Here is a 20,619-nt window from a genome sequence, read left to right on the forward strand (position 1 = left end):
AGAAGACTACTTTTTAGTTGAGTCCTTGGGGAATGAATACATTATGTCAAGACGTTTTGCGATGAGAAAAACGTTGGGGTGAAACATTCATTGGTCAGGACATCCTCCAATTCTGCGTGGGTGGGGAATGCCTTAGGTGGACATTTAGAACGTCAGAATGAGAAGGGCTCTGCAGTCGCTGAAGAATCTTGGACTTTCACATGAAGTGTCTCCTTTACGGCCTCCATGAGACTATCTACCTTCATGGAAACTTTAGATGACTGTTCCTCATCTAAGAGAGTCGGAATCTGAGATTTCGCCTTCGGAACGGGAGTTGTTTCTAGAGGGGATCGCGGAGTGGGATAGAGGAGAGGCGCAGGATGAAGGCGACAGAGTACGACCGAGCAAACTTAAGAAACCACCGTTGTTTCCCGATTCTGCTGTGGGTGTTCTGTTGGGAAGGATTCCTCAGCATCAGTCCCTTTGTCCGACTCCCGGCTGGTCATCCCGCCAAGGCCTCTCCACAATGGAGCTCGATGCTCTTGTGAGGCAGATGACACAAAATTATACAATATAATTAATGCAATGGAGGACAATGTACAGCTACAAACGGACCTAGATAAGCTGGGGGCTTGGGCAGAAAAATGGCAAATGAAGGTCAATGTTGATAAATGTAAGGTTATACACATGGGCAGGAGAAACGGATGTCACCAATATACACTATATACTGCTAGGGAAAAGTGATGTGGAAAAAGACCTGGGGGTACTAGTGGATTATAGACTAAACTGGAGTAACCAATGCCAGTCAGCTGCTGCAAAAGCTAATAAAGTCTTGGGGTGCATTAAAAGAGGTATAGGGGCGAAGGATGAGAACATTATCCTTCCATTATATAAGGCACCTGTCAGGCCTCACATGGAATACTGCGTACAGTTCTGGACACCGGTGCTCAGGAAAGATGTTACATTGCTGGAGGGGGGTTCAAAGAAGGGCAACTAAACCAATACATGGAATGACGGGACTGGAATACCCAGAGAGGCTATCCAAATTGGGACTATTTACTCTAGAAAAAAGACGGCTAAGGGGCGACCAAATAACTATGTATAAATACATGAGGGGACAATACAAGGATCTCTCCCATGATCTGTTTATACTCAGGACTGCGACGGTAACAAGGACATCCACTAGGTCTAGAATAAAGCAGGTTTCATCACCAACACAGAAAAGGGTTCTTTACTGTTAGAGCAGCAAGACTGTGGAACTCTCTGCCTGAGGATGTGGTGATGGCAAAATCCATAGAGGAGTTTAAAAGGGGAGTTGATGTCTTTCTAGAGCGGAAGGATATTAGAGGATATAAATCTTAGGTTAATTGTTAATCTGGGTATACAGGCAGGTAGGAACTATTAGGGGTTGATCCAGGGAACAGTCTGATTGCCATTAGGGAGTCGGGAAGGAATTTTCCCCCAAAGGGGCTAATTGGCTTCTGCCTCTTGGGGTTTTTTGCCTTCCTCTGGATCAACAACATAGGAGGATAACAGGCTGGACTAGATGTACATTGTCTTCATTTGGCCTTACATACTATGTTACTGTGTTACTATGTAAAACTGCTAAGGAGAGGGAGCATGCCCATTCAGGTTCAAAGCCCTTAAAGGGTAGAGCGGTGGATGTCCCCAGAATAGGATCGCTGGCTGAAAAGCAGGCAGTTTGCATAAAGAATCTTCGGCTGACCGCATGGGAATTCAATGCAACAGCGAGAACATACAAAGTGTTTTGCAATGGCCGTACTCTATTTACTGGATTTTTCTTAAAATCCGAAATTGTATGTGTAAAAAAGAGTGATGCCTAACTGTAGCAGACATTGACTGAGAAGCTACAGGCGGGCTAGCGTGGATGGGTGGATTGACTGAGAAGCTACAGGCGGGCTAGCGTGGATGGGTGGATTGACTGAGAAGCTACAGGCGGGCTAGCGTGGATGGGTGGATTGACTGAGAAGCTACAGGCGGGCTAGCGTGGATGGGTGTGCAACTTTTTTTTTCTTACAAGAATACATCCAAACAAATGGGAACTTCGGACTTGTGATGAATAAAATCTCCTCTTTATTAGAAAATGTGCTTTAAAAGATCACAAGTATGGAGGACAGAGGAGATTTTATTCATCACAAGTCCGAAGTTCCCATTTGCTTGGATGTATTCTTCTATGTAAACCACCTGATCGAGTGGCTGTTTTCGGACGTGAGTATATATCTCCCTCCATCTGGAATTATATGCAGTGAACGCATATGGAGAAAACGAGCTGAGACCATTTATCTTTTTCGTACAAGTGCTTTGAGCAGTGGATAAGGAAACAAAGTTTCCCAGCTGCAAACCGTTCGTATGAACCAGCCGTCATAAAGTAGGGGAAAACCTGAACAACTTGTTTAAAATCAATCACTGCAGCCGAACGCAACCTTCCCAAACACCGCTGGCCGGCGTACCGGATCAGAAGGGTTCAGCAGACATGCACCTAGGAACAGAGGCCTGTACTAGTAACACAGCCGACCAGAGGAGTCCGGCTTCTATTGGGTACCCCTGGTATAGTGACATTTGGAAGATGGGAATACTTGCTCACTGCTTGTTACATTGTAACTTCCCCTATGATACAGCAAGATTTTACCTTACAGCCATGCATCTTGTTCCAAGAATAGATCCCTACATTATTCATCCCTAATACCATCCGGCTGACCGCATCTACTTGTGGTAAGGACTATCAAACACTTGGAATCAACCTGATAAAGTCATGATATTAACCCTTCCTCTATAATACATGCAGCGACCAAAGACTGCATACAACCAGGCTGATACATCACTAATAAAGTCCTACAGACTCCGTTCTACACTGACAGATTGGGGAGGAGGGGGGGGGGGGGGGGTATCCCTTTTAAAAGGGTTGTGCCATGTTTGAAAATGTTGCCCTATCCACGGGAGTAGGGGACTACTTTTACAACAGTAGGGTTCTGATAGCTGGGACCCCCACCAATCACAAGAATGGGGCTCTGCTGCATTATAAAGGGAGGTTGCAGCATTTGCCCATACACACGAGTTTCAATAGGACCAGTGAAGACAGCTAGGGGCTTGGAATCGTCTATCTCTGGTAGACTCACTGAAATAAATGGAGTGGTGATGCCCATGTGAGACTGCTGCCAACCTCACTTTAGGATGCACAGAGCCCTGTTCTCAAGATCAGACCCCCACCAGTTAGAAAGTTATCCCCTATCCACAAAATAGGAAATAACCTTCAAACATTTCCCCTTTAACCCTTTATGTTCCTACGAACGAGGCTTCTGAATAGCGACTAACTACGGCATTACTGTGGATCATCTACTTCTGCACAAGCTGCAGAGCCCCAGGATAGAGACGACTACTGTAGACCCCTCCAGGAGCCAAAGATACCTTATAGACCCCCGGCCATATGCGTCCAACACTGCCGGCCTCCCTGCAGCTCTTTACAGATTCACCAGCCATACATGCTGCTGGCAGCGAGCGTGTATGGCACTGCGCAAGCCGGCAGAAGAGATGTGTAAGGCTGTCCGCACACGGGCGAGTTTGCATTACGGAATCTGAAGCAGGTGTCCGCCTCCGGATTCCGGAGCAGATACAGCCCATAGACATGCTATTGAAAATCACTTTTTCCTTCACACGAGCGGAAAGCAATTGTGATTTTCCGCTCGCGGGGGGAAAAAATTGCAGCATGTTCTATTTTTACACAGATTCCGCACGGACGGCTTTCATTGAAGTCAATGGAAGCCGTTCGATCCGTGGCCCTCCCCACACTGACAATTTAAGGTTTTTGAAAATGAAAAAAACTGTGCTGCACATGCCCGACGGTGAGCCATGTATAGAAGAGTAGGAGAACAGTTACACGCAGACGCCGGCTGGGCACGGAATCCAACCCGCCCGCGTGCAGGCGACCTTAGGCTTTGCCCCAGCCTTGTACTTAACGACACTGACATGGGGCTTCGGTGAAGACATTGGCCCGCTGCTGATTACCATGGCAGCGCCAGCCTCAGGAGGTTCTTACACAGCTGCCTAACACAACCATGTGATCCCCGCCAGCTGCCAAACCAAGGGTTAAAGTACAGCCGGAATCAGGATAGACGGAGCGCTCACCTCACAAGCAGCCAATACTAGAGATAGGTAAAGGCAGGTACAGCCAGCAGGCGGAACATTGTCTGATGAGGGTCAGGAACGTTATCTGTTCTCCTTAGGGAGAGCACCTAGAAGGTGAGTGAGGAGACTTAAAAGGCCATTCATGCTCCTCTGGGTAATATGCAAATAAGGGGGATGGAAGCATACCTCTGCAGCGCCACCTATTGGAAGGCAGCATTCCTGCGAGTCAATGTTAGACTCTTTACACAAGTCTTGTAACAATGACTAATATTCTGTTAGTCTCCCTCATGTGGACCATATCTGAGGCAGGACTCCACAAGACCTGTGAGGGTGTCCTGCGGTACCTGGCAGCAGTGATGTGAGGTGCGCCCTCCAGAGGTCAGCTCATTGGAATCGTTTTGTCTAAAAGTACCTTTAGACTTCATTCACTTCTGCGCTAATCATTTCCATTGTTCTGTCTCACGATAGGAGCAGACAATAAAAATGGTGGCAGGGTTGGCTCGGTCACATGATGGGCACCAACAGTCTGCAGTGACCATAATGGCTCTGTAGGGGTCCTGTCATTTTACCAGACAAAATAGTGCTGCATTATTTGGGTTGTGATTTTTAGCGCAATCTGCAATGGAAGCCGACAGCACAGATGTGAAGGCAGCCTTAGGCCTCCTGCACACGGACGGTTATTGTCTGCGGAATCCGCGGTCAGCACTACGAATACGCATCAAATACTGCCGTTACTTCCTAGGGAGATCTGCTGCTTCCTACACACAAGTGGGGAAGAAAAAAGGAAAATCGCGGCATTCTCCATTTTTATACAGGCTGCACACGGAAGGCTTCCATTGGAGTCAAAGGTCAGAGAATCACAAGAAGCGGACGAGCTGCAGCTTCTTCCACTTGGACCATCGGTTCATGAAAAAAATATCAAATAGCTCAAAGTTTTGTCCGACGTTAAAGTAACCCGTGTGAATAAGTGTCATACCCTCACCTCTCCCGCGACGGTGCTGGGTCCCCCGCTGACAGCTGCCCTCCCGCCTGGTTTACGGGAACATCCCAGGGGCTTCAGCCAATAACAGAGCTCAGCCATAAATCTGCACAGACCGCTGCGGGGGAATTGCGCACTACTATGGGGACAGTTATGTTCGGGGAAGGGGTTGTCCAGCAATGCTACAACTCTGAGACCCCCTTTAGTAGGACGCATCATAAAACGTTATAGCGCGATTACACGAAACAATTATCATGGGCGCAACTGTACGATAATCGTTCGCCGTTCACTTTCAGCCAGCATTAAAAAAATGAATAAATAAAATCAGTGGCGACTTGTTCGTTTGTCGAGCGGTTTAAACAATTGATTGTTCATAGGAATGTGAAACACTGACGGTCAGCGTGCGAGAACCGTGCGGTCTAAACAGGCGGCCCAGGCGGGGAGGATCCGGCCATGGCGGCAGCAGATCATTCGCTCACACAAATACGAATCGTGAGTCTCACCCCGTGTGAGGCCTCCCGCCCACAGACAGATATTTGCTACAGAAAAGCTATAGGAAATCAGTTCTTCCTGCACGCTTCGGAAACCTACTGCAGTTTCCACAAGCGGAGAAAAAAAAATAAACTAAAATCGCAGCATGCTCCAATTTAGCGCCGAATCCACGCAGACACTGCCACTGAAGTCAATGGACACCGTTTGATCCGCGGCCCTTCTGCAATGACATTGAAGAAAGGTCGTGGAATCCACGACGTCGCAGAATGTACCATTCGCAGTACAGAAGAACACGAAAACAACCAGATACGTGCGGCCGCCTCTGCTCACAGGGCCGCATGAGGAACTCGGCTCTGCAGTGTGCGTTACTATCCGCTCAGTAGACAGATTTGCGCTGCGGATGTTCTTCGCTCACTCAGTATCCGATACAATTGTAACAAACCCTCAGCTGTGACAACTATTGTCCGGACGGTATTTGTAGACGACGATGTACAAGAATGTTCTTATTCACTTACAGCAAGCAGAGCTAGTGCCACAATGATGAGATGAGACACAACGTATACCCCTGCAGCAGCAGGTCACATAGCGCCGGTGCGCCCCTATAATTCGGGGGAACGTACCCATTTATCCAGGGGGACCTGCGACAGGGTGCCGGTGCCTTGGTACAAGTCCAGGGTCAGCTGCTCCAGGCTGAGCTTCTCCTGCAGGAAGTGGCCCAGGTATCTCTGCAGAAGGTACCTGCAGGCCCTCTTCTTGATGGACTCGGAGAAGGGCCACGGCATGGTGGGGCGTGAGTTATACAGCCGGGCCGGCAGGCAGTCGGTCACTCGGGATCATCAGTGAGCCCCCAGCAGGGATCTTGTCGCTAACCAATGGGGTGTCAGAATAAGCCCACCTTCTTCTGGATCAACAATTACTGAAAATGACAACTGATCCAAGCAGCAACCCCCAAGGGACAGCGGCACCGAAGGGTTAATTATAAATAACAGAATATAAAGGCGGTCAGCGACCAACCCTGCAGTGATGCAGCGAAACACACATATGACAGCATCACCCACACAGCCAATCACAGGCAGCCATGTACTGCACAACACAGCTGCATGCAGGCAGTGACACAACACACACAGTGTAACACGACTGCATGCAATCACCCCCGATACAATCCGTGACAGCCCCCAGGCATCACTAGTCTATCACACGCAGCATCGATGCACCGCAGTCAGGGAGGGGGCCTGACATACAACCGGGACCCGCGTGAGAAACGTCCGGTTGTCCCCGGCTCAGCTCGTTGTGGTGTCTGGACATAAACAATGACGTCATATCATATGACAGGAAGTCGCTCCTCAGACGCTCGACGCCATCTTAGTCCAGGGCAACAGCCAGTAGTCGCAGAGCGTCTACTATGTGATGCGGCTCTGCGGACGCGGCTTGTATATAATATTAGATGCATTAGGTAGCACGCACTGCTGAGCAGCCACGATAGTATACAAGGCCGCAGTCCGATAATGGAACTGTGTTGTGTTAGACCGCTTCCTCCGAATCTATAGAGCATGGTCTACAAGAAAATGGCCGCCCGTTCAGGATATCAGGCAGGTAGTTAGGGACAATAATTTCTGGAGCGTTTTATTGGTGGAGGAAGTGACGTCAGATGACGTGTTCTAATCACAGGAATTGTGCGGAATCGACGCAGCTGATAGAGACTAGAGCAGGTAAGTGGTCTTATGCTATATGACAGTGATTAGGTGGGTACATTAGCGGGTTCCTGATTGTGATTGGTTGAGCTGGTATGGAGTTTGGCTCTATCCGTAGGGAGTGCACTGTTACTTGTAGTACTGTTTCTTTAAGAGTGATGCATATGTTACCAGGCAATGTGTGGAGGGAGGCATTGTAGAGCATGACAAAAGTGGGACGTCAAAGTATGGTGTGATGGATATTTCACACGTTACCTAGGCATTCTATGCACTACCAAAAGGCTAACCGGCTACGTATCTATTGCCTGCACCAAGAGATATTATCAAACCCTTCGTATCATCAGCCCCCATCATCTTCTTCAAGGGTCCCACAATTTAACCCCCATCATCGTCATCTTATTCCGGGGTCCCACAATCCAATCATCTTCTTCCAGAGTCCCACAGTCCAACCCCCATGATCATCTTCTTTCAGAGTCCCACAGTCCAACCCCCATCACCATCATCATCATCTTCTTCCAGGGTCCCACAGTCCACCCCTCATCATCATCATCATCATCATCTTCTTCCAGGGTCCCACAGTCCAACCCCCATTATCATCATCTTCCAGGGTCCCACAGTCCAACCCCCATTATCATCTTCTTCCAGGGTCCCACAGTCCAACCCCCCCCCCCCCCCCATCATCATCATCATCATCATCATCTTCTTCCAGGGTCCCACAGTCCAACCCCCATTATCATCATCTTCCAGGGTCCCACAGTCCAACCCCCATTATCATCTTCTTCCAGGGTCCCACAGTCCAACCCCCCCCCCCCCCCCCCCCATCATCATCATCTTCTTCTTCTTCGGGGGTCCCACAGTCCAACCCCCATCATCATCATCATCATCATCTTCTTCTTCCATGGTCCCACAGTCCAACCCCCATCATCATCATCATCTTCTTCCAGGGTCCCATAGTCCAACCTTCTTCTTCTCCCTCTCCCTCTCCATAATCTTCTTCTTCCAGGGTCCTACAATCCAATCCCCATCCTCTTCTTCCAGGGTCCTACAATCTAATCCCCATCCTCTTCTTTCAGGGTCCTACAATCTAATCCCCATCCTCTTCTTCCAGGGTCCTACAATCTAATCCCCATCCTCTTCTTCCAGGGTCCTACAATCTAATCCCCATCCTCTTCTTCCAGGGTCCTACAATCTAATCCCCATCCTCTTCTTCCAGGGTCCTACAATCTAATCCCCATCCTCTTCTTCCAGGGTCCTACAATCTAATCCCCATCCTCTTCTTCCAGGGTCCTACAATCTAATCCCCATCCTCTTCTTCCAGGGTCCTACAATCTAATCCCCATCCTCTTCTTCCAGGGTCCTACAATCTAATCCCCATCCTCTTCTTCCAGGGTCCTACAATCTAATCCCCATCCTCTTCTTCCAGGGTCCTACAATCTAATCCCCATCCTCTTCTTGCAGGGTCCTACAATCTAATCCCCATCCTCTTCTTGCAGGGTCCTACAATCTAATCCCCATCCTCTTCTTGCAGGGTCCGACAATCTAATCCCCATCCTCTTCTTGCAGGGTCCGACAATCTAATCCCCATCCTCTTCTTGCAGGGTCCTACAATCTAATCCCCATCCTCTTCTTCCAGGGTCCTACAATCTAATCCCCATCCTCTTCTTCCAGGGTCCTACAATCTAATCCCCATCCTCTTCTTCCAGGGTCCTACAATCTAATCCCCATCCTCTTCTTCCAGGGTCCTACAATCTAATCCCCATCCTCTTCTTGCAGGGTCCTACAATCTAATCCCCATCCTCTTCTTGCAGGGTCCTACAATCTAATCCCCATCCTCTTCTTGCAGGGTCCTACAATCTAATCCCCATCCTCTTCTTGCAGGGTCCGACAATCTAATCCCCATCCTCTTCTTGCAGGGTCCGACAATCTAATCCCCATCCTCTTCTTGCAGGGTCCTACAATCTAATCCCCATCCTCTTCTTGCAGGGTCCTACAATCTAATCCCCATCCTCTTCTTGCAGGGTCCTACAATCTAATCCCCATCCTCTTCTTGCAGGGTCCTACAATCTAATCCCCATCCTCTTCTTCCAGGGTCCTACAATCTAATCCCCACCCTCTTCTTCCAGGGTCCTACAATCTAATCCCCACCCTCTTCTTCCAGGGTCCTACAATCTAATCCCCACCCTCTTCTTCCAGGGTCCTACAATCTAATCCCCACCCTCTTCTTCCAGGGTCCTACAATCTAATCCCCACCCTCTTCTTCCAGGGTCCTACAATCTAATCCCCATCCTCTTCCTCCAGGGTCCTACAATCTAATCCCCATCCTCTTCTTCCAGGGTCCTACAATCTAATCCCCATCCTCTTCTTCCAGGGTCCTACAATCTAATCCCCATCCTCTTCTTCCAGGGTCCTACAATCTAATCCCCATCCTCTTCTTCCAGGGTCCTACAATCTAATCCCCATCCTCTTCTTCCAGGGTCCTACAATCTAATCCCCATCCTCTTCTTCCAGGGTCCTACAATCTAATCCCCATCCTCTTCTTCCAGGGTCCTACAATCTAATCCCCATCCTCTTCTTCCAGGGTCCTACAATCTAATCCCCATCCTCTTCTTCCAGGGTCCTACAATCTAATCCCCATCCTCTTCTTCCAGGGTCCTACAATCTAATCCCCATCCTCTTCTTCCAGGGTCCTACAATCTAATCCCCATCCTCTTCTTCCAGGGTCCTACAATCTAATCCCCATCCTCTTCTTCCAGGGTCCTACAATCTAATCCCTATCCTCTTCTTCCAGGGTCCTACAATCTAATCCCCATCCTCTTCTTCCAGGGTCCTACAATCTAATCCCCATCCTCTTCTTCCAGGGTCCTACAATCTAATCCCCATCCTCTTCTTCCAGGGTCCTACAATCTAATCCCCATCCTCTTCTTGCAGGGTCCTACAATCTAATCCCCATCCTCTTCTTGCAGGGTCCGACAATCTAATCCCCATCCTCTTCTTGCAGGGTCCGACAATCTAATCCCCATCCTCTTCTTGCAGGGTCCGACAATCTAATCCCCATCCTCTTCTTCCAGGGTCCTACAATCTAATCCCCATCCTCTTCTTCCAGGGTCCTACAATCTAATCCCCATCCTCTTCTTCCAGGGTCCTACAATCTAATCCCCATCCTCTTCTTCCAGGGTCCTACAATCTAATCCCCATCCTCTTCTTGCAGGGTCCTACAATCTAATCCCCATCCTCTTCTTGCAGGGTCCTACAATCTAATCCCCATCCTCTTCTTGCAGGGTCCTACAATCTAATCCCCATCCTCTTCTTGCAGGGTCCGACAATCTAATCCCCATCCTCTTCTTGCAGGGTCCGACAATCTAATCCCCATCCTCTTCTTGCAGGGTCCTACAATCTAATCCCCATCCTCTTCTTCCAGGGTCCTACAATCTAATCCCCATCCTCTTCTTCCAGGGTCCTACAATCTAATCCCCATCCTCTTCTTCCAGGGTCCTACAATCTAATCCCCATCCTCTTCTTCCAGGGTCCTACAATCTAATCCCCATCCTCTTCTTGCAGGGTCCTACAATCTAATCCCCATCCTCTTCTTGCAGGGTCCTACAATCTAATCCCCATCCTCTTCTTGCAGGGTCCGACAATCTAATCCCCATCCTCTTCTTGCAGGGTCCGACAATCTAATCCCCATCCTCTTCTTGCAGGGTCCGACAATCTAATCCCCATCCTCTTCTTGCAGGGTCCTACAATCTAATCCCCATCCTCTTCTTGCAGGGTCCTACAATCTAATCCCCATCCTCTTCTTGCAGGGTCCTACAATCTAATCCCCATCCTCTTCTTGCAGGGTCCTACAATCTAATCCCCATCCTCTTCTTCCAGGGTCCTACAATCTAATCCCCACCCTCTTCTTCCAGGGTCCTACAATCTAATCCCCACCCTCTTCTTCCAGGGTCCTACAATCTAATCCCCACCCTCTTCTTCCAGGGTCCTACAATCTAATCCCCACCCTCTTCTTCCAGGGTCCTACAATCTAATCCCCACCCTCTTCTTCCAGGGTCCTACAATCTAATCCCCATCCTCTTCCTCCAGGGTCCTACAATCTAATCCCCATCCTCTTCTACCAGGGTCCTACAATCTAATCCCCATCCTCTTCTTCCAGGGTCCTACAATCTAATCCCCATCCTCTTCTTCCAGGGTCCTACAATCTAATCCCCATCCTCTTCTTCCAGGGTCCTACAATCTAATCCCCATCCTCTTCTTCCAGGGTCCTACAATCTAATCCCCATCCTCTTCTTCCAGGGTCCTACAATCTAATCCCCATCCTCTTCTTCCAGGGTCCTACAATCTAATCCCCATCCTCTTCTTCCAGGGTCCTACAATCTAATCCCCATCCTCTTCTTCCAGGGTCCTACAATCTAATCCCCATCCTCTTCTTCCAGGGTCCTACAATCTAATCCCCATCCTCTTCTTCCAGGGTCCTACAATCTAATCCCCATCCTCTTCTTCCAGGGTCCTACAATCTAATCCCCATCCTCTTCTTCCAGGGTCCTACAATCTAATCCCTATCCTCTTCTTCCAGGGTCCTACAATCTAATCCCCATCCTCTTCTTCCAGGGTCCTACAATCTAATCCCCATCCTCTTCTTCCAGGGTCCTACAATCTAATCCCCATCCTCTTCTTCCAGGGTCCTACAATCTAATCCCCATCCTCTTCTTGCAGGGTCCTACAATCTAATCCCCATCCTCTTCTTGCAGGGTCCGACAATCTAATCCCCATCCTCTTCTTGCAGGGTCCGACAATCTAATCCCCATCCTCTTCTTGCAGGGTCCGACAATCTAATCCCCATCCTCTTCTTCCAGGGTCCTACAATCTAATCCCCATCCTCTTCTTCCAGGGTCCTACAATCTAATCCCCATCCTCTTCTTCCAGGGTCCTACAATCTAATCCCCATCCTCTTCTTCCAGGGTCCTACAATCTAATCCCCATCCTCTTCTTGCAGGGTCCTACAATCTAATCCCCATCCTCTTCTTGCAGGGTCCTACAATCTAATCCCCATCCTCTTCTTGCAGGGTCCTACAATCTAATCCCCATCCTCTTCTTGCAGGGTCCGACAATCTAATCCCCATCCTCTTCTTGCAGGGTCCGACAATCTAATCCCCATCCTCTTCTTGCAGGGTCCGACAATCTAATCCCCATCCTCTTCTTGCAGGGTCCGACAATCTAATCCCCATCCTCTTCTTGCAGGGTCCTACAATCTAATCCCCATCCTCTTCTTGCAGGGTCCTACAATCTAATCCCCACCCTCTTCTTCCAGGGTCCTACAATCTAATCCCCACCCTCTTCTTCCAGGGTCCTACAATCTAATCCCCACCCTCTTCTTCCAGGGTCCTACAATCTAATCCCCACCCTCTTCTTCCAGGGTCCTACAATCTAATCCCCACCCTCTTCTTCCAGGGTCCTACAATCTAATCCCCACCCTCTTCTTCCAGGGTCCTACAATCTAATCCCCACCCTCTTCTTCCAGGGTCCTACAATCTAATCCCCACCCTCTTCTTCCAGGGTCCTACAATCTAATCCCCATCCTCTTCCTCCAGGGTCCTACAATCTAATCCCCATCCTCTTCTTCCAGGGTCCTACAATCTAATCCCCATCCTCTTCTTCCAGGGTCCTACAATCTAATCCCCATCCTCTTCTTCCAGGGTCCTACAATCTAATCCCCATCCTCTTCTTCCAGGGTCCTACAATCTAATCCCCATCCTCTTCTTCCAGGGTCCTACAATCTAATCCCCATCCTCTTCTTCCAGGGTCCTACAATCTAATCCCCATCCTCTTCTTCCAGGGTCCTACAATCTAATCCCCATCCTCTTCTTCCAGGGTCCTACAATCTAATCCCCATCCTCTTCTTCCAGGGTCTCACAATCTAATCCCCATCCTCTTCTTCCAGGGTCCTACAATCTAATCCCCATCCTCTTCTTCCAGGGTCCTACAATCTAATCCCCATCCTCTTCTTCCAGGGTCCTACAATCTAATCCCCATCCTCTTCTTCCAGGGTCCTACAATCTAATCCCCATCCTCTTCTTGCAGGGTCCTACAATCTAATCCCCATCCTCTTCTTGCAGGGTCCTACAATCTAATCCCCATCCTCTTCTTGCAGGGTCCTACAATCTAATCCCCATCCTCTTCTTGCAGGGTCCTACAATCTAATCCCCATCCTCTTCTTCCAGGGTCCTACAATCTAATCCCCACCCTCTTCTTCCAGGGTCCTACAATCTAATCCCCATCCTCTTCTTGCAGGGTCCTACAATCTAATCCCCATCCTCTTCTTGCAGGGTCCTACAATCTAATCCCCATCCTCTTCTTCCAGGGTCCTACAATCTAATCCCCACCCTCTTCTTCCAGGGTCCTACAATCTAATCCCCACCCTCTTCTTCCAGGGTCCTACAATCTAATCCCCACCCTCTTCTTCCAGGGTCCTACAATCTAATCCCCACCCTCTTCTTCCAGGGTCCTACAATCTAATCCCCACCCTCTTCTTCCAGGGTCCTACAATCTAATCCCCATCCTCTTCCTCCAGGGTCCTACAATCTAATCCCCATCCTCTTCTTCCAGGGTCCTACAATCTAATCCCCATCTTCTTCTTCCAGGGTCCTACAATCTAATCCCCATCCTCTTCTTCCAGGGTCCTACAATCTAATCCCCATCCTCTTCTTCCAGGGTCCTACACTCCCCTCTCCCCCCCCCCCCCCCCCCCCCCCATCATCATTTTCTTCCAGGGTGCAACAATGCAATCCCCCCCCCCCCCCCCCCCCATCATCATTTTCTTCCAGGGTGCAACAATGCAACCCCCGCCCCCCCATCATCATTTTCTTCCAGGGTGCAACAATTCAATCCCCATCATCATTTTTTTTCCAGTGTCCCTCTATAGTAGCAGAGATAACGAGACAGATAACAGGGAGTGGAGGAGGGTGATGACTCATGCTGCCCATAGAACTCTATAGAGAAGGTAGAGAGAGAGAGCGATGCACATAGATGCTGCAGCAGCTAACTGGTGAGCGATTTACAGCTACTGTGATCACATCTACAATGCTCAGTACTTCTTCAGCATCCTACATGCTGCTGTTACTTCTTTGTGAACGCTACAGAGAGTTAGAAAACAGTGTATTCGAGACAACATAGCAGCAGGCTCCACCTATTGGCTCAGAAAGAACTGAGGATTAGAGATATAGACTACAGAGGAGAAAACTGGTGTAAAATGCAGACTACAAGTCATATAATGGACAAAAATAGTGTTATTCCTCATGTACACACATGGTTGCTTATTCTGAAAAGTTAGGAACGCTTTAATGGTGTAAGCGCAATGGCTGTGCAGATGTGTGCTGTCCAACATGTATTGTGATGTTTATGGTGCACTATACAGGGGCCGGTTCCCATAGCAACCAAGAGCAGCTGGAGAAATGGTGGGGGACTGTGCTGACCGGGGTTGAGGGGGTGCTGTATATGGTGGGGGACTGGGGGTGAGAGGGGTGCTGTATATGGTGGGGGACTGTGCTGACTGGGGGTGAGAGGGGTGCTGTACATGGTGGGGTACTGTGCTGACTGGGGGTGAGAGGGGTGCTGTATATGGTGGGGGACTGTGCTGACTGGGGGTGAGAGGGGTGCTGTACATGGTGGGGGACTGTGCTGACTGGGGGTGAGAGGGGTGCTGTACATGGTGGGGGACTGTGCTGACTGGGGGTGAGAGGGGTGCTGTATATGGTGGGGGACTGTGCTGACTGGGGGTGAGAGGGGTGCTGTACATAGTGGGGGACTGTGCTGACTGGGGGTGAGAGGGGTGCTGTACATGGTGGGGGACTGTGCTGACTGGGGGTGAGAGGGGTGCTGTACATGGTGGGGGACTGTGCTGACTGGGGGTGAGAGGGGTGCTGTACATGGTGGGGGACTGTGCTGACTGGGGGTGAGAGGGGTGCTGTACATGGTGGGGACTGTGCTGACTGGGGGTGAGAGGGGTGCTGTACATGGTGGGGGACTGTGCTGACTGGGGGTGAGAGGGGTGCTGTACATGGTGGGGGACTGTGCTGACTGGGGGTGAGAGGGGTGCTGTACATGGTGGGGGACTGTGCTGACTGGGGGTGAGAGGGGTGCTGTACATGGTGGGGGACTGTGCTGACTGGGGGTGAGAGGGGTGCTGTACATGGTGGGGGACTGTGCTGACTGGGGGTGAGAGGGGTGCTGTACATGGTGGGGGACTGTGCTGACTGGGGGTGAGAGGGGTGCTGTACATGGTGGGGGACTGCGCTGACTGGGGGTGAGAGGGGTGCTGTACATGGTGGGGGACTGCGCTGACTGGGGGTGAGAGGGGTGCTGTACATGGTGGGGGACTGCGCTGACTGGGGGTGAGAGGGGTGCTGTACATGGTGGGGGACTGCGCTGACTGGGGGTGAGAGGGGTGCTGTACATGGTGGGGGACTGTGCTGACTGGGGGTGAGAGGGGTGCTGTACATGGTGGAGGACTGTGCTGACTGGGGGTGAGAGGGGTGCTGTACATGGTGGGGACTGTGCTGACTGGGGGTGAGAGGGGTGCTGTACATGGTGGGGGACTGTGCTGACTGGGGGTGAGAGGGGTGCTGTACATGGTGGGGGACTGTGCTGACTGGGGGTGAGAGGGGTGCTGTACATGGTGGGGGACTGTGCTGACTGGGGGTGAGAGGGGTGCTGTACATGGTGGGGGACTGTGCTGACTGGGGGTGAGAGGGGTGCTGTACATGGTGGGGGACTGTGCTGACTGGGGGTGAGAGGGGTGCTGTACATGGTGGGGGACTGCGCTGACTGGGGGTGAGAGGGGTGCTGTACATGGTGGGGGACTGCGCTGACTGGGGGTGAGAGGGGTGCTGTACATGGTGGGGGACTGCGCTGACTGGGGGTGAGAGGGGTGCTGTACATGGTGGGGGACTGCGCTGACTGGGGGTGAGAGGGGTGCTGTACATGGTGGGGGACTGTGCTGACTGGGGGTGAGAGGGGTGCTGTACATGGTGGAGGACTGTGCTGACGGGGTGAGAGGGGTGCTGTACATGGTGGGGGACTGTGCTGACTGGGGGTGAGAGGGGTGCTGTACATGGTGGGGGACTGTGCTGACTGGGGGTGAGAGGGGTGCTGTACATGGTGGGGGACTGCTGACTGGGGGAGGGTGCTGTACATGGTGGGGGACTGTGCTGACTGGAGGGGGGAGGTTGCTGTACATGATGGGGAACTGTGCTGACTGGAGCGGGGCGCTGTATATTGTGGGGGACTGTACTGACTGGAGCGGGGTGCTGTATATTGTGGGCGACTGTGCTGACTTGAGGGGTGCTGTACATTGCAAAAGAAAGTCAGTGGTCCCCATTGCAACCAATCACAGCGCAGCTTTCATTTTACCTCAGCAGTATAAGAAATAGAAGCTGAGCTGTGATTGGTTAATATTGGCAACAAAAATTACAGGGGAAATCGTGGAGTTTTCGTTTGTTTTTGTTTTTTTTAAATCTGTGAGTATTTGCCGCCTGGGGCTGAAGAACACTCATGCAAAATTTCACTCAAATCGGACCAGAACTGTGGATTTATACACGACACAAACAAAAAAAACGATGTTTCTATATAAGATTGCCCAGCCTTACACCTATGGCATATGTTCTATGAGGGTGTCTGGACATCCTAGAAGGAGCCCCCACTTGGGACCCCTTCTATGGAGAGCAGCTCTGGAAGTCTGGCTCCTGCCTTGGCATACCTCATGTAGTAGGTATTAGTGTGAATGGACGATATGTAATGCTATATATATGTGTGGGGGCGGCTGCTTCCACCAGCGCTGGCAGCTGATCCCCAGAAGGCAGAGAAGCCGGATCCACGGCGATCAGCTGATCCTTGTGTAAAGCAGATCTCTTCACGAGACCCTTTCTTAAAGCGTGATTTCCCTAGAAGCGAGGAACCATTACTGCTTTATATCAGTTGTTCTCATTCATTCTCTTCTTTCCCTCCAGAAGATGGAAGTAGACTGTAATCCTGTGGAGCTGCCGATTAATACCATCTATGACAGCGATCCCGAGCTGCGAGATATGGAAGGGGCGGACGTGAAGGACATGCGTCTGGAGGCTGAAGCCGTTGTAAATGACGTGCTGTTTGCTGTCGGCAACATGTTTGTCTCCAAGAACTTACCATGTGCTGTAGACATGGCCTACATCAACGTGGAGATAAAGGAGGGGACCAAGTACTGCCTGGAGCTCACCGATGCCGGCCTTCGAGTGAGTCAGGAGTCTGATGGATGATCTATTGGAGAATCGCATAAAGAGCGATTCCATAATGTTCATGGTTGCTGTGTAAGGGTCAGGGAGCACCAATTGGCAATGAGCCAATCAAAGAGTCCCATCTTCTAGCATACAGTCATCAGCTGCAGTGTGTTAGTACATTAGTCCTCGCTAGCACCACCCTTCTTCTGTATCCACAACTGAGGGTGCTAAGGACCACCAGATGTAAATGAGGTCCATGGCACCCCGCTGTCACCCTATTAGCAGACAGGGCTTCACTAGAGGACACCTAGTATTGGCTCGGATTTGGAAAGTGTTATGTCAATGAACACTTACCTCTGTGCCGTCTCTTACATACCTCTTAATTGCAGTTCTCCTTCCTTAAAGTGTCCACTTTTAACCACTTCACAACTGCCTACTGTGCATTTATGCCAGGTGGCCATAAAGTGTGTATGGAGCGGGCTCAGTAGTAGAATCGACTTCATAGCCAGCGGCTTACCGTCAGCCAACTTTTATCATGGCGGTTAACTCTTTAGATGCCACAGTCAAAGTGACTGCGCTTCTAAACAATTAGCTGTAGGGAGATCAATTCTCATGCCCCATCGGTAGCCCCCGCAATGTGATCGGCGGGGTTCCGATAGGCTAGCATGCCAGTCCAGAGCCTTCTGAATACTCCCAACACTGCCATGTGTAGATGCCCATTAAGTCCTGCTCTACTGAAGTACTGCAGTATCTAGTACGAGCGATTTAAATGACCACAAGTTCAAGTCCCCAAGAGCCAGTAAATAAGAATATTAAAAAAAAAATTTTAATAATACTTTTTTCAATTAATTTTTACTGTTTAAAAAAAATATTAATTGTTCCTCTTTCTATCTCCTCAGGTGGTGGGCTTCGGATTTGACCAGGTTGATGAAAGCTGTTGCAGCCAGTACCATGAGACCATCTACTCCTTGCTGGACTCTCTCAGTCCTGCCTACCGGGAGGCATTCGGGAATGCTCTTCTCCGGAGGCTAGAGGCGTTGAAACGCGATGGACAGTCCTGATCAGGGGTTGAGAAAATATGCCGGATTGATTTTATTATTTTTAAAGCCACTGTATCTAATCCTCCACCTCGGACTCCTCGCTGCACCCAGTACTTTAACAAAGAGTTGATTACTTGCCATATCGGCCGTCCATGCTGCAGTCAGACTCCCTGCTATATAACATTCACTTTTGCTATTCGGTGAATAATGGTTGAATTCTTGGAATGTCGTTGCTAAATCACTGTTGTCTAATGCAGTGTCCACCACTTACAATAGGGTGGGAAGTTTGCCTGCACTGATACATTGTAGCAACCCTCATCTGTGTACAATAGGTCCAAGTCAGGAAAGGTTTTGGGTTCAGTATATTCACACGCAGCAAATCTGCTGAAAGTTTGTTGTCTGTGCCATTCATCTGATCCTCTACAGCATCCAAGAGTGTTTCCCTTTTACTGACAGCAAGCAGAGATCTTGAAACCAGTGAGGAAATTTAAAATCTAGAGTTGCAAAAACTTTTGTTATACAGAAAAGTTTTATTTACATGTTATATAAATAAATGTTTTATTCACTATCTGCCATGAGACAGTCCCCTTAAACAATGGCAGGATGACCATACATGAAGTTGTGGGTGTGAAGAGCCCCCCCATTGTGTGGCTTCTAGAGTTGGGAAGGGGGCTGTATACATTGCCTGGTATCTATCACCCTGGTCAGCTGTAGTCTGTCTGCCAGCTGCTCTCAGCTCGCCAGTATTACGGGAAGTAGTCCTAGTGATGCTGGCGGGCTGACATGGCTGCTTCCAAATGTCCATTACAGCTGAATGTAAAAAGAAGCAACAAGTCAGAAAAAGTAACAAGAAGAAGAAAGGAAAGATGGAACTTTTTGCATGGCTCATTATCTCCTAAGCGTGCTGTATGTCTTTCTACAAGGCTGGAATACCCGTAGTCTTAGACGGGTGCTGAGTAGCTTCTATTCAACTACAACTTCCAGAATCCAACATCTGAGAAGTTTTTATTTAGCATGAGGATGTTCTATATGCATGCATTTAGTATGGGGTAAGTATTAACAGCCATCTTGTATCCATATGTAATATGTACAGCTGACTCTATGGATCTGCTCTCTGATTAATTTAAATAGATTAGGCTTATTAGGTTTTACCGGATTACATTGTGATTCTGCATTTTTTTTAATGTGATTTTAGTTTTTGCATTTAGACCTGGGAAGTTTACTTTGTTACAATTCAACAGACTGCTACCGGGGAAGCTGAAATGGGAGTCCCTCATATATTACCCATGACCCAAAGCAATTGTCTGCACCCTATGCCTATCCAGCTGGGGCAAAACAACGGGCATGACCTGTGCAGTTGGAGAGACACCTGTTGTATACATTGTATAGTTCAGTTATACACATACTTAACCACTTCAAGACTGCCCAATGTAAATTTACATAAGGCACTCATGAAGTGTGTATGGAGTCGGCTCAGGAGCAGAGTCCACTTCATAGGCGCCAGTAACTGCCAGATTTACCTCTTATTGCAACAGCTGACCGCACTTCTACACAGTCAACGGGAGGGGGACGCCTATCGGCACCCCCTGCAACATGATTGGGGGGTAAGGTGTCGATGAGCTAGCATGGCAGCCTGGAGCTTTCTGAAGGCTCCCAGCACTGCCATGCGTAGGTGCCTATCAGGTCCTGCCCTACTGAAGTATTGCAATTTCTAGTACAAGAAATTAAACAATCGCAAGTTCAAGTTATTCTTTTCTGTTTCCATTTTTGGAGTTTTTCTTGAGTTGGGTCATGTGATCTGATTGTGACTGCCTGGGAATTACTTGGCTTTGTGGTCTCTCAAGAAGTCACTATTTCAGTCACCCGAACTTCCTGTATAAGAAACTGCATGGACTGCACCACATAAGCTCTTCACCGGGATGTGGGGAAGCAACCGCCTAACACAGTTACTGATGGTAGTTAGAGACTCCGGTCACACAGTTATGATGAAGAAAATGTTTCATCTTTCATGACTGTATACTTATTCTTTAGCTTATAGTGACTCTAGA

The 20,619-nt window shown here is 49.4% G+C and overlaps 2 protein-coding genes across 2 annotated transcripts in view; one reads left to right on the forward strand and one right to left on the reverse strand.

Annotated features, from left to right (window-relative positions):
* The window catches only part of ATG2B (autophagy related 2B), a 77,388-nt gene extending 70,499 nt beyond the window's left edge, over positions 1-6,889 (reverse strand). Inside the window, exon 1 of the mRNA XM_066608044.1 lies at positions 6,214-6,889. Within this exon, the coding sequence (XP_066464141.1) occupies positions 6,214-6,375 (162 nt within the window). The 5' untranslated portion in view covers positions 6,376-6,889. The remainder of the gene's footprint in view (positions 1-6,213) is intronic.
* Positions 6,890-7,132: 243 nt separating this feature from the next.
* Positions 7,133-19,153, forward strand: GSKIP (GSK3B interacting protein). Its single transcript, XM_066608045.1, has 3 exons — positions 7,133-7,302; positions 17,286-17,546; positions 18,431-19,153. Exons 2-3 carry the CDS (start codon positions 17,289-17,291, stop codon positions 18,590-18,592), a joined length of 420 nt encoding a protein of 139 aa, XP_066464142.1. The 5' UTR covers positions 7,133-7,302; positions 17,286-17,288; the 3' UTR covers positions 18,593-19,153.
* The last annotated feature ends 1,466 nt before the right edge of the window (positions 19,154-20,619 follow it).

This window comes from Eleutherodactylus coqui, chromosome 6, assembly GCF_035609145.1.
Source record: "Eleutherodactylus coqui strain aEleCoq1 chromosome 6, aEleCoq1.hap1, whole genome shotgun sequence".
NCBI lineage: Eukaryota > Metazoa > Chordata > Amphibia > Anura > Eleutherodactylidae > Eleutherodactylus > Eleutherodactylus coqui.

What these genes read in the sequence shown, in the direction of transcription:
- GSKIP (XM_066608045.1), top strand. Translation starts at nt 17,289, where the DNA reads ATGGAAGTAGACTGTAATCCTGTGGAGCTGCCGATTAATACCATCTAT. An exon ending in TCACCGATGCCGGCCTTCGA is followed by an intron (nt 17,547 to 18,430) that starts GTGAGTCAGGAG and finishes CTATCTCCTCAG; the next exon opens with GTGGTGGGCTTCGGATTTGA.